The 13,297-nt window shown below is 39.5% G+C and overlaps 1 protein-coding gene across 9 annotated transcripts in view; it reads right to left on the bottom strand.

Moving 5' to 3' along the window:
• Nucleotides 1–13,297, bottom strand: part of baiap2b (BAR/IMD domain containing adaptor protein 2b) — a 62,040-nt gene that overhangs the window by 10,654 nt on the left and 38,089 nt on the right. For 7 of the 9 annotated variants that reach the window (XM_048170429.1, XM_048170431.1, XM_048170427.1 and 4 more), the window contains 5 exons: nt 6,561–6,713; nt 2,129–2,359; nt 1,550–1,745; nt 275–476; nt 55–123 (listed from right to left, as the gene is read on the bottom strand). In XM_048170429.1, coding sequence (XP_048026386.1) covers nt 55–123; nt 275–476; nt 1,550–1,745; nt 2,129–2,359; nt 6,561–6,713 — 851 coding nt within the window. The remainder of the gene's footprint in view (nt 1–54; nt 124–274; nt 477–1,549; nt 1,746–2,128; nt 2,360–6,560; nt 6,714–13,297) is intronic. The other 2 variants (XM_048170428.1, XM_048170435.1) reach the window with 2 other exon arrangements.

Below are 13,297 nucleotides of genomic sequence, written 5' to 3'. Positions count from 1 at the left end.
CATTTAGACATTGAAAGGGCTTTTGTAAACTCATTAATATTGCGACAGACTCACCTGACGTGGAGTTTATTGCTGTCAGGTTCGGGAATCACACGGGTGTAAGAAAACGGGAACCAGCCTCTCCTGATAAGACACATACGACATGGCATTTGAAGCGGATTTTCGGGTTCATCAATTCACTTTAAAACTCATTTTCATCATCAAAAATGTTTTTCTCTATAGTCGCTCTATGCATGAGCAACTTTTAATGTGATGTTAAGCATAAGATACTTACATTCTGTTCTTCTCGTTTTCACCGTAATGCCAGCCGTCTCGGGCTTCAGGCACCAACAGTGTGATGATGTCTCCTTCCATAAAGCTGAGGAGAGTGCTGTTGTCCCCGGCGGCATGGGAGAAGAGGGCCTGAACGCGTGTCCGGCCATTTCTCTCCAGCCCGGCTGCCATCGAGCTTGACCTGGGCAGGGTCTGTGTCTCTGCTGGGGTCAGATTTCAGACATTCAGACTGAGAAATTCTTTTTTTATTATTATTAATTATGCATGAGAAATGTCAGTTTATAAATAAATGTACATTTTTTTCAAAGTGAAAGTGACTTGTAGCTAAGCATGGTGTCCCATAATTGGAATTTGTGCTCTGCATTTCAAGGACATACACACAGCAGTGAGTATTGAACACACACACACACACACACACACCATGAACACACACCCAGAGCAGTGGGCAGTGGGCATTTTTGCTGCGGCACCTGGGGGTTAGGGGGTTAGGTGCCTTGCTCAAGGGCACCTCAATTGTGGGTAATGAGAGTGGAAGAGACTGCTGTTCATTCAGAATATTTGTGTTGTCAAATTCTTGCTGCGTCGAGAGGCACTATTTGAGTTTCTCCTCTCAAATCGGTCACTTCCGAGATTTTGTTTCAGTTAGTATCCTGCTTTAGTAGGCAGTAGACAAGCTCAGTAGGGTTAGGAATATATTTAAAATTGCACCTAAAGGTCATGCACAACACTCATTAAGAGTGCTCGTTTCCGCTGCTTCCTTCAAAGAGAAGCTATACCCTTCACCTATTTTCTATCCATTTTTAAAGCTGTCCTCTATTCCCAGCTGTTCTGCCCTGTTTTCATTTCCAGCACTGTTTGCCCTGTTATTGTCCACTCACTACTTTCTCAAGGAGAAAGAAAAATGCACAGGTGTGCCGACACTGACACAGCTATAAATGCAGGTGCCAGGTCGAAATTAAGTTATATAGAGAAGTTGGGTATTGAATAAACAGCACTGAAAACTTCCATATGTTATCACACTCTCAGAAAAAAGGTACAAAATCTGGACCAGTATGTACCGTTTAGTTACTAATATGTACACTTTAGGTAATATTATGTTCCTTTAAGGTACTAATATGCACCCTTCAGGGGTAAATGAGGTACAAAAGTGTACCTTTTGAAAAGATACCACCCCAGTGACAGCTTTTGTACCCTTTTTTTCTGAGAGTGCAGAGAGTTAGATGCAATGGGAGATGTTTTGCTTGTTGCATTGCTGAAATGAAGTTCCTGAACTTACCCAGAGTGTTTTTGGGCTTTACAGGAGCAACCTTGCGGACAGGTAGGGTATTGGAGAAGGTCTCTCCACCGTGTCTGTGAGACTGCAGGGACGATTTCTCGTGTGCGGCTCTGGTATCCATCCAGTGTTGGTAATCTTCTCCTCCATGGACCCCTGAGCCATTCACTATGGGCAAACTATCTGCTCCCATCATCCTCTGCAAGAGGATTTTTTAAGGAATAATTAAGACACCTAGTTTATATGTGTACAAACAAACACTTTACTTCCACTATACAGTAACTCCAGATGTGCCTCTGTGAAAATAAACTGTAAACTAAAAGTTGTAAGCGCCAGCAGGTTTCAGATTATTCTTTTCACAGCATCGTGGTCATTATCAAACAGCATTTTAATGACTTTATATCCATCTTTCTCTTTCATTTGGCCGTGAGTGGTTCTCACACCCCCAAACACCCTCAGGACTTAATTATACACATCATTAATGCAACCATTTACAAATTCTCGAGCTGCAGTTGAGACTTTTTTTTATTTTGTGGCTCACATTATTTATTTATTTTTTGTCAAACTGGGTTTCTAACTCACCGACTGTTGGCTCCCCATGAGAGCTGCCAGCTCAGGTGGCACAGGAAGCGGCTTGGCCCCAGGGATGGGGTCTGAGATGATCAGGTTAGATTTAGAGGTGTGGTGTCCCAGCGTCCCCGCTGCTCCTGAGCCCATCTGCTGGGCCAGAAGCATCGCCCGCTCTGGGAGTTTATTTGGGTCGGCACATGCTTGTTGCCACAATGGGATCTTCTGCGTTAGCAAGTCTCTGCCCTAAAAAACAAACAAACACATATTAGCACCCAGCATGAGTGACACAAGCTTTACACACCTGCGAGAGAACAATTTAGATTAGTCCAGAAAACCCATGAGGGTAAATCATGGATAACAGACCAAATACAGGCTCTCTATGTGAAAATAAACTTCAGTTCTTGCACAGCTGAGGTTTCAGGGGTGAGCTCTTCAACTGATGGACTGATAGAGAGAGGGAATACGATAAAGTGTGATAAAGTGATCCCTCCTCACCTCCCGTTCCTCTGAAGCTCTAAGAGATCCCTCTCTATCCTGACAACCTCCCCTCCCTGTAGGTTGAAGCCTGAAATAGCCTCATTACTCTGCCCTGTGCACAGGCAGTGAGCCTGGCTGAGCGCTACGACCAGTAGCTGCAAAAGAGAGAGATGAGGAACGCCTAGAGACCTCTGAATGTAGAGCACAGGAAGTGCAATTTTATCTTTGGACTCTTTTCTGTAATTCAGATCATCTGCTTGAGCAGTGCATGGATGCTTATTTAAAACTCTGAAGGCCCACATTTGAGAGAGATGTGTCAAATGAAGAGTTAATCAACAATTTGATGTGTTTTGACATTTTGTGTCATTTTTATTTAAAGGGATAGTTCACCCAAAAATGAAAATTGTTGTTATTTACTCACCCTCATGTCGTTTCAAACCAGTATAAATTTTGGTTTGATGATCATAAATAGTTCGGGCCAAATAATTGTACTTAAATACTAATTTCATTTTTCAATTGTATATACTTTTATTTAAGTGATTGCTCTGCTCAATATGTCTAATACATTTATGGGCTCCATTTTGTTTTGCTCTATCGTCTGCGCTTCCGCTTTCGTCATCCTCCGCCGCAAATCGATGCGTACGGCCATCTGCCGGAAGCTAGTTATTATAGTTAATAAAGTTTTAAATATGTATAATTTTCTTACGAAAACCCATCACTTCACTTCAGAAGGCCTCTATTAACACCCTAGAGCCGTATGGATTATTTTTATGATGGATGCATGTATTTTTTGAGGATTCGAAATCACGCCCCCCATTCACTACCATTATAAAGCTTGGAAGAGTCAGGATATTTTTAAATATATCTCTGATTGTGTTCGTCTGAATGAAGATGGGATGGGTTGAGGGTGAGAAAATCATAGGATAATTTTCATTTCTGTCAGGACCACTATCGTCAAATATGACAGATAATGCACAGAGTTTGTATTGGCGGTATGGTTCTGTTCTGGGCAAGGACTCCCTGCACATCCATGCAGCCTAGCATGGATAAGAGCAGAGAGAGCGGCAATAAACCCCCTAGGGTAAACAGAACAGGACCAACATGCAGATATCAATAAATGTCATGATTTAACATACACATATTTCGAGAATTAGTCTGATTCAGGGGAAATAATAAGGCCAATCCTGACTGAAGAGAGGAGGAGCTGGGGATGGAGGAGGGTAATTTGCTCCTGAGAAATGCAATAGCTGCTGATGATACTGAGGAGCTTATATATAGATGCCGTAATAGGCGTCGTATTCCTATAGGTAGACATAAGTCACCTGGGAGTCAGCTGATGCAAGCTTGATTGACGCTAAGGCTAGATTTTTGCATGAACTATCCCTTTAACATAAGTGTGATAAATATACTACACATTGCACTAGGTGAAACGTCTTCTAAATCACTACTTACTTTAAAAAATGTCCTTGAACCAGCTTTTATAGCCTTTTAACATGAACCTTTCATCTAATCTTTGTTCTTATTCTCCTTCACTCTGTGCTCATAATACCTCTGCAGTCTCTGTTGGGCCAGCACAGGTCAGTATCGCATCTACTGAGCCCCCATGGCCCTTTTCTAAGTCACAACCTCATACCACCCCACCCAAAGCAATTATCACCCGCCTGCCTGTCCAGCACCTGCAGACTCTGTCACGACCTCATTGGGTCCATGAAAGCAAAAACACTAGCAATGGTTTCATTGCATTGGAAACAATCGGCAGAACTTAAAGTCAATTTACCCATGCACATCATTTTTAAAATTTGTGCACAAGCACAATTTCCAATTCATCATGACTTTAAATGCTGAAAAGTGTTAAGAGTGGCATGACATATTGACATATTCTAGTCAAAAGATTCAGGAGTCACAGATCATTAAACTATTGCCAAGTTGAAGTGTTTGAGGTTTCAACATGTTTTAAAAGGGCTAGTTCACCTAAAAATGAAATTTCGGTCATCACTTACACACACTTACTCGCATGTCGTTCCAAACCTGCATGACTTACCCTCTTTAGTGGAACACAAATGCAGACTAATAATAATATCCTGAACTATTATTTCCGTAAAGTCTTGCTGTATGTGAACCATTTAACTTCCAACCTCTTCTTCATACAAATGTATTGTAAGGCCTTAGAAGACTTGAAATACATAAAAAAATATATATATATATATATTCTGCAAAACATCTCCTTTTGTGCTCCATTGTAAAAAAATAAATAAATAAAAGATTGTCATACAGGTTTGGAGGGACAATGTCATTTTAATTTTTGGGTGAACTCTGGTTATTGATCACCATGTGGCGTATTGGCTATAAAGCTCAAACCCCTCAAAGAGTAAGGCACTTGATTCCAAGTTGCTCCAAAGGGACTGACCCTGCAATAAGTATACTGTAAGTCACTTTGGATAAAAGAATCTTGCTGCCTTTTCACACAACTGCAATTCAGAGACCACTACTAACTACCCATTAGTTACCAAGAAATTAGAATCCTTCAAATGTACAAATTTTATTACATGTTTAAGAGATCTCTTTTCAATTTTCTTCCCAGTGGTAAAATCTCTTAGTCATCTGAGTGTGAGAGAGACTCTTTATACTCTCTTTGTTCCTTCTGCCCTCAGTTGCAGACGAGTGAGTAAGTATCAAGTACCGTTGCTATTGCGTGACTGGCGTGGGCGACAGTGTTAAGATTCGACCATGACGAACTCTGGCAGATGGTCAGTTTAGTTCACATCACTTTGTTCTTACTGTTCTCACAAAAGTAGTTCATAAAGAAGGTGAGATATGGCCAGCATTATGCTGAATAGACTCCAATACAATTTTACCCTGTGAAATAATGTCTCTTTGTTTTAAATATTTCTCCATTTGCCTGCAGAGAAAGAGTCTTCCTACACATACATGAAAACAGTGATTATCGTCTGAACAGTTTGTTCTTGTAAAAGTGGGCCACTCTCTGCCTGGCCCTCCCTTTTTCTTCTTCTTCTCTTGCCATCGTTGCTCCCAACGCTCTGTCTATCACCAACTCTGAAGCGTGGGCGTCACAGTAGAGGAGTGAAGCTCGCTTACGCGGGAATGACTGGTGTTCTTCTGCATGCTGGTGAATCCACCAGATATCACTCATTCTCTACTCTATTTTTGATCAGCGTGAATGTAATGTCCTAAAAAGAATACTCATCCTTCACGGCGTAATTGTGTTTGATGTATGGGTGGCACCACCTTGATTAAATCTCGATATGATTGATAAGCAATCAAATGTAGTCTTGATTATAAATCATATTGAATTGTGAACACAATTTAACAGTACTGGCATTAGTGACCCAAATTAAGAACTTTCCCCAATATACATTCAAGCACATTCTCTAGCAAGCATGGTGGAATGATCAGCAATGAAATGCAATGAATGACTGAATAAATGAGACTTGGGAGCAGAAACAACTGAACACAAAATGCGTGGAGTTGTCCAAGTATATAATTTACTTGGCAAAAATGGATACTTAATTTATAGTATATATGATCTACATTACATGACTGAAAGGTTAAAGACAACATGAAATCAAAACTGAACATATATACTTTCTTAAATGTTTTTTGTCATGTAAAGTTTTTCCAGAATATTTGATCAAATGGAATAATTTTCATAACTGCTAATGTAACCAAGGCCAAGTTGACATAAATAAGGCTTTATCAATAATATTAAGTAATAATATTAGTTTAACTAAATAAATGATCCAACCAAATATGGATAAAATCAAATTAGTCTTACAAATTATTCAGCTTCACTGAGCGTCACATTGCGGAAGCTAAAAGTGTTGTAAATTGCATTTAATGTTGTCTTTAACATTATAATGTGCAAATAATGGCTAAAATGCATGCTACTTAAATTGAATTTCAGTGTTTCTGCAACCCAAATTTTCTTCAGCATGATATGGATTCTCACCTTGTTGTGGTAGGTGGTGCTCGATTTGGCCACTGCACATTGACGGTCAACAAGGAAGCAATACCTCCGTCTCTCTTCAGACAGGGCGTTCTTGTAGCTCTCAGCGATGTAGTTATCCAGCTCATTTTGTTTGCTGCTGATGGTCTCGACGTACTGGGGGACAGGTAAGGTGGCATGAAGCAGACAAAAAAAATAAAATAATGGCAAACAATGCCCAAGTTTGACTCAGACTGATGTAATGAACGGCATGCTTGGAGAAACCACATATTTCAAATGAAAACCATGTAGGCTTGCTGTTAATGCTAAAGCTCAATGGTCCGTAGCACACAAAGCTGGTGAGGGCTTATTCAGCCGGCCGATTGAATCCAAGTAGCAAAGAAGATCATGTTCATTCTTAAGCATTCAATAAAATAAAATAAAATATATTTTAGCAATGGTTAAATAAAATAATCATAACATTAACCTAAGAGTCCAGTATAATAACATAGAAATGACCAAGGCTGATCGGTAGAGATCACACTACAGCCAAAACATCATCTAACAAGGACATATGCCTTGCAGGAACTGGATGTGATCCAAACACACACACACACACACACACACACACACACAGATGACACCTTTCATAAGGTTCCTCAACCTGTGTAGGCATCGTGATATCACAGTGAGTTATGCTGATTCCTTCCCACCAAGTGTTAATGAAAATGGCTGGAATCACTGTTTGCAAGTCTATTATTAGTCTAAAGTTAGAAAAGGTCATTGCATCTTGTGAAATCATGTCACGGATTCATAGTGATGTATGAATACAATATGAGTACAATATGTTCACCCAGACTCTCAATCTTTGACGTGTCATGAGTTTAGTGACTTGCACAACTGAAATGATTACAGCAATGCCTCATCCAGAGTTTAAAACTCATTTGGTACACATCCAACCAGCACCAAAACAGTTTTGTAGGTTTAGTTACTATGATACTCTTCAAATGTACATCAGATAGACTTGTAATGCTTTAGCATTAAACTCATGTGGGAAAGAAAGTGAGAAGCAAAAGAGGAAAAAAAAAATGCTAAAGAGAGACACTAAAAAAACACATCAGCTTTGACTGAGAAACAGGTGTTATAGTGTCAAACATAAAAGCAGATACTGAGTTGTCAAGCTAGTGTACATGTAATCAGCCTGAAGGCTAAAACACATGATGTAAATGTACCATTTCCAGGATTCTCTCTGATCATGAGTGGGAGTTTGGTCACACCGCTGACAGGTAATATGCTCAGCACACAAAAACAGCTGAGCGCAGAATATTTCTGCACACAGCATCAACCCAAAGTGTCAGTCGCATCACTTTATCAAGCTTGAAAGACTTTTTCTTCTGACATAACTTTATTTAAAGTGAAGTGGGAATTACTCAGCAAAATACTGTAGGTGACTGAAAAGAAAATGCTGAGGGCAAAGCATGGTGGTTACACTTCTCCTCAAATATTCTCTGCTCTTTCCAGGATCTTACCAAAATAGAAACAACATACTTGGCAAAAATTTTTTAAGGCATTTCCCTCCCTTTTGGGGTTCAGTTCTCGAGTGTAAACCTGTACCTTTAAAGAGAAACTCAAAATTCATTTTTTTTTGTAGACAAACTAGCATATACTGTCAGGGTTCTGTTACTTTGGTCTGGTTTATTAGGGCCCAAGCGAAAATTCGCGCAGGGCCCTCTTGTTCTTCTAAGGATTATTATTAGGGCCCAAGCGAAAATTCGCGCAGGGCCCTCTTGTTCTTCTAAGGATTATTATTATTTTTTTTTTTTTTTTTTTTTTATTTTTTTTCCGTCTTCCGGGGCTTTTTGGGGGCCTTAACATGCTCAAAAACTCTTGAAAATTGGCACACACATTGGAATCCGCGGCCATTAGGACGCCGGAGAGGCTGGTACCCGGGCGTGGCAGGGGGGCTCGACAGCGCCCCCTTGAAAAAAGTCTGAAAATTTGGTCCATATATTAAACACGCTTGCACGTATTAGTATGAAACTCAGTACACATATAGACCTCATCGGGCCGAACAACTTTCGTGCTCTAAGTTAAACACCACGCCAACAGGAAGTCAGCTATTAAGGGTTGTTTGAAAAACGCATGCTCTGGAATTTGATATACTCCTCCTAGACGATTAATCCGATCGCCACCAAACTCGGTCAGCATGAAGTCAAGACACTGATGATTAAAAATTGCCAGGGGATTTTTGATATCTCGAACGGTTTGGCCGTGGCGAGGCAACGAATTTATGGCGAGAAAAAGGAAACAGGAAATGTGTTATAACGTCTGCATACATATATTGATCTTTATGAAACTTCACGAGTGTGTTCGTTATAGGAGTCTGATCACATGGATGTGACTATTGTGAGTCAAAGTTATAGCGCCACCAACTGGCAGCAGGAAGTGTATCACTTTTTGAAATGTTTTGAGATCACCCTCTTATTTTTACCTGATTTGCTTCAAACTTCATCAGTGTAATGTCAATACACAGCAGATGTAGACCTATGACAGGATTTTTGATATTTGAAATATTGTTGCCATGGCAACAGGTCAAACTGTAATAATATTCTTGAGTGTTTTTGAGGCTCTTAACATGCTTCAAATTGCATGAAACTCGACACACACATCAATATTGTCAACCAGTAGACATGGACAAAGCCATAGAAATGGGCGTGGTGGAGGGGCTCAGTAGCGCCACCTTTTGACAAAAGTGGGGGGGTTAGTTTTTCCTACAATCACCAAACTCGGTACACATATTGTTCTCATCAAGCCGGACAATTTTCTAATTTACATTCATTAGCTCCGACCAACAGGAAGTCAGCTATTTTGGTTTGAATGTTAATTTTTTGAAAAAACAGGCTATGAATTTTATACTACTGCTCCTACAGGGTTTATCCAATTTACACCAAACTTTTTTTAACTTGTTGCTAACACATTGAAGTTGTTTAATTGCAAACGGATTTTGGATATCTCAAACGGTTTGGCCGTGGCGAGGCAACGAATTTATGGCAAGAAAAGGGAAACAAAGTGTTATAACTTCTGCATACATTAATTGATTTTGATGAAACTTCGGCTTAGTCTTCGTTGTACAAGGCTGATCACATGGATGTGACTATTGTGATTCAAAGTAATAGCGCCACCAACTGGAAGCAGAAAATGTGTCACTTTTAGCATACATTGAGATCACCCTCTTATTTTTACCTGATTTGCTTCAAAATTCATCAGAATAATGTTAAAACTTGGCACATGTAATACTTTGAAAATGGGCAGGGAGGAGGGGCTCTATAGCAGCACCTTGTAGTGCAGTAAATGTGGAGCGAATTTGACATAGTCCTTTGATGTTTAACCGTTTTAAATGCCTATTGCCCGCTGTGCACAGTTGCCCTGAAGCCACCGGGGTGGCGGTGCCACCGGGCTTGGGCCCGCCATCGCTGCTCGCAGCTATATTTATTTATTTTTTTTTTTTTTTTTTTTTTTTTTTTCCGTCTTCCGGGGCTTTTTGGGGCCTTAACATGCTCAAAAACTCTTGAAAATTGGCACACACATTGGAATCCGCGGCCATTAGGACGCCGGAGAGGCTGGTACCCGGGCGTGGCAGGGGGGCTCGACAGCGCCCCTTGAAAAAAGTCTGAAAATTTGGTCCATATATTAAACACGCTTGCACGTATTAGTATGAAACTCAGTACACATATAGACCTCATCGGGCCGAACAACTTTCGTGCTCTAAGTTAAACACCACGCCAACAGGAAGTCAGCTATTAAGGGTTGTTTGAAAAACGCATGCTCTGGAATTTGATATACTCCTCCTAGACGATTAATCCGATCGCCACCAAACTCGGTCAGCATGAAGTCAAGACACTGATGATTAAAAATTGCCAGGGGATTTTTGATATCTCGAACGGTTTGGCCGTGGCGAGGCAACGAATTTATGGCGAGAAAAAGGAAACAGGAAATGTGTTATAACGTCTGCATACATATATTGATCTTTATGAAACTTCACGAGTGTGTTCGTTATAGGAGTCTGATCACATGGATGTGACTATTGTGAGTCAAAGTTATAGCGCCACCAACTGGCAGCAGGAAGTGTATCACTTTTTGAAATGTTTTGAGATCACCCTCTTATTTTTACCTGATTTGCTTCAAACTTCATCAGTGTAATGTCAATACACAGCAGATGTAGACCTATGACAGGATTTTTGATATTTGAAATATTGTTGCCATGGCAACAGGTCAAACTGTAATAATATTCTTGAGTGTTTTTGAGGCTCTTAACATGCTTCAAATTGCATGAAACTCGACACACACATCAATATTGTCAACCAGTAGACATGGACAAAGCCATAGAAATGGGCGTGGTGGAGGGGCTCAGTAGCGCCACCTTTTGACAAAAGTGGGGGGGTTAGTTTTTCCTACAATCACCAAACTCGGTACACATATTGTTCTCATCAAGCCGGACAATTTTCTAATTTACATTCATTAGCTCCGACCAACAGGAAGTCAGCTATTTTGGTTTGAATGTTAATTTTTTGAAAAAACAGGCTATGAATTTTATACTACTGCTCCTACAGGGTTTATCCAATTTACACCAAACTTTTTTTAACTTGTTGCTAACACATTGAAGTTGTTTAATTGCAAACGGATTTTGGATATCTCAAACGGTTTGGCCGTGGCGAGGCAACGAATTTATGGCAAGAAAAGGGAAACAAAGTGTTATAACTTCTGCATACATTAATTGATTTTGATGAAACTTCGGCTTAGTCTTCGTTGTACAAGGCTGATCACATGGATGTGACTATTGTGATTCAAAGTAATAGCGCCACCAACTGGAAGCAGAAAATGTGTCACTTTCAGCATACATTGAGATCACCCTCTTATTTTTACCTGATTTGCTTCAAAATTCATCAGAATAATGTTAAAACTTGGCACATGTAATCCTTTGAAAATGGGCAGGGAGGAGGGGCTCTATAGTGGCACCTTGTAGTGCAGTAAATGTGGAGTGAATTTGACATAGTCCTTTGATGTTTAACCGTTTTAAGTGCCTATTGCCCGCTGTGCACAGTTGCCCTGAAGCCACCGGGGTGGCGGTGCCACCGGGCTTGGGCCCGCCATCGCTGCTCGCAGCTATATTTCTTAGTTTGGTGACAGAGCCCTGACACTCCAATCATCTTGTCTTTGTGTGGGTGTGCGGTTTCGAGTTTGCTCGAGCCTTATGCTCGTGTCTGCATGTGATGTTGTATGCGCGAAGCATGGCGTTCGGATCCCGGCACTTTGGCAGTTCAGTGTTGGGGTTTGGACACACTCATGCTCCATGTTTTGTCTCTTGTTGTGAGGTCACAGTTTGAGTGTTCATTCACTCATTGTACACTTTTGTCACGTGTGTTTGTGTCGAGTGCCTGGTCTATGTGTTCATTGACATATACAGTACAGTCCAAAAGTTTGGAACCACTAAGATTTTTTATGTTTTTAAAAGAAGTTTCGTCTGCTCACCAAGGCTACATTTATTTAATTAAAAATACAGTAAAAACAGTAATATTGTGAAATATTATTACAATTTAAAATAACTGTTTTCTATTTGAATATATTTCACAAAGTAATTTATTCCTGTGATGGCAAAGCTGAATTTTCAGCATCATTACTCCAGTCTTCAGTGTCACATGATCGTTCAGAAATCATTCTAATATGCTGATCTGCTGCTCAAGAAACATTTAATGTGTACAATTGTACAAAATATTTGTGTACAATATGTTTTTTCAGGATTATTTGATGAATAGAAAGTTCAAAAGAACAGTGTTTATCTGAAATCTAATCTTTTGTAACATTATAAATGTCTTTACTGCCACTTTTGATTGATTTAATGCATCCTTGCTGAATAAATGTATTAATTTCTTTAATTTCTTTTCAAAAAAATAAAAATAAAAATTCTTACTGACCCCAAACTTTTGAACGGTAGTGTATAATGCTACAGAAGCTTTGTACTTCAGATAAATGCTGTTCTTTTGAACTTTCTATTCATCAAGGAATCCTGAAAAAAAAAGTACACAACTGTTTTCAACATTGAAAATAATCATAAATGTTTATTGAGCAGCAAATCAGCATATTAGAATGATTTCTGAAGGATCATGTGACACTGAAGACTGGAGTAACGATGCTGAAAATTCAGCTTTGCATCACAGGAATAAATTACTTTGTTAAATATATTTAAATAGTACACAGTTATTTTAAATTGTAATAATATTTCACAATATTACTGTTTTTTACTGTATTTTTAATTAAATAAATGTAGCCTTGGTGAGCAGACGAAACTTCTTTTAAAAACATTAAAAATCTTAGTGGTTCCAAACTTTTGGACTGTACTGTACACTAGAGATTTCTATTTTAAATAAATGTTCTTTTGGACATAGAATGAATCCTTAAGAATCCTTATAAAAATGTCTCGCTTTCCACAAATATATTAAGCAGCACAACTGTTGTCAACATTGATAATGTTTCTTGAGCACCAAATCAGTATGATTTCTGAAGGTTCAGGCTGGTGTAATGGCTGCTGAATATTTAGCTTTGCAATCACATGAATAAATTAAATTGTAAAACATTTAAAAAAAATATCTTACCAACCCCAAACCTTGGAATGGTACATAAGCTACTAACATAGCTGTGGGCAGCAGTAATTTAAGATGATTGCCGTAGTCCACATCTGCATGTAGACTGCATGTGTCTGCGCG

Source organism: Megalobrama amblycephala, linkage group LG20 (genome assembly GCF_018812025.1).
Source record: "Megalobrama amblycephala isolate DHTTF-2021 linkage group LG20, ASM1881202v1, whole genome shotgun sequence".
Lineage (NCBI taxonomy): Eukaryota > Metazoa > Chordata > Actinopteri > Cypriniformes > Xenocyprididae > Megalobrama > Megalobrama amblycephala.
The sequence above is the reverse complement of the archived record's forward strand: the minus strand, read 5'-3'. Positions and strand labels throughout refer to the sequence as shown.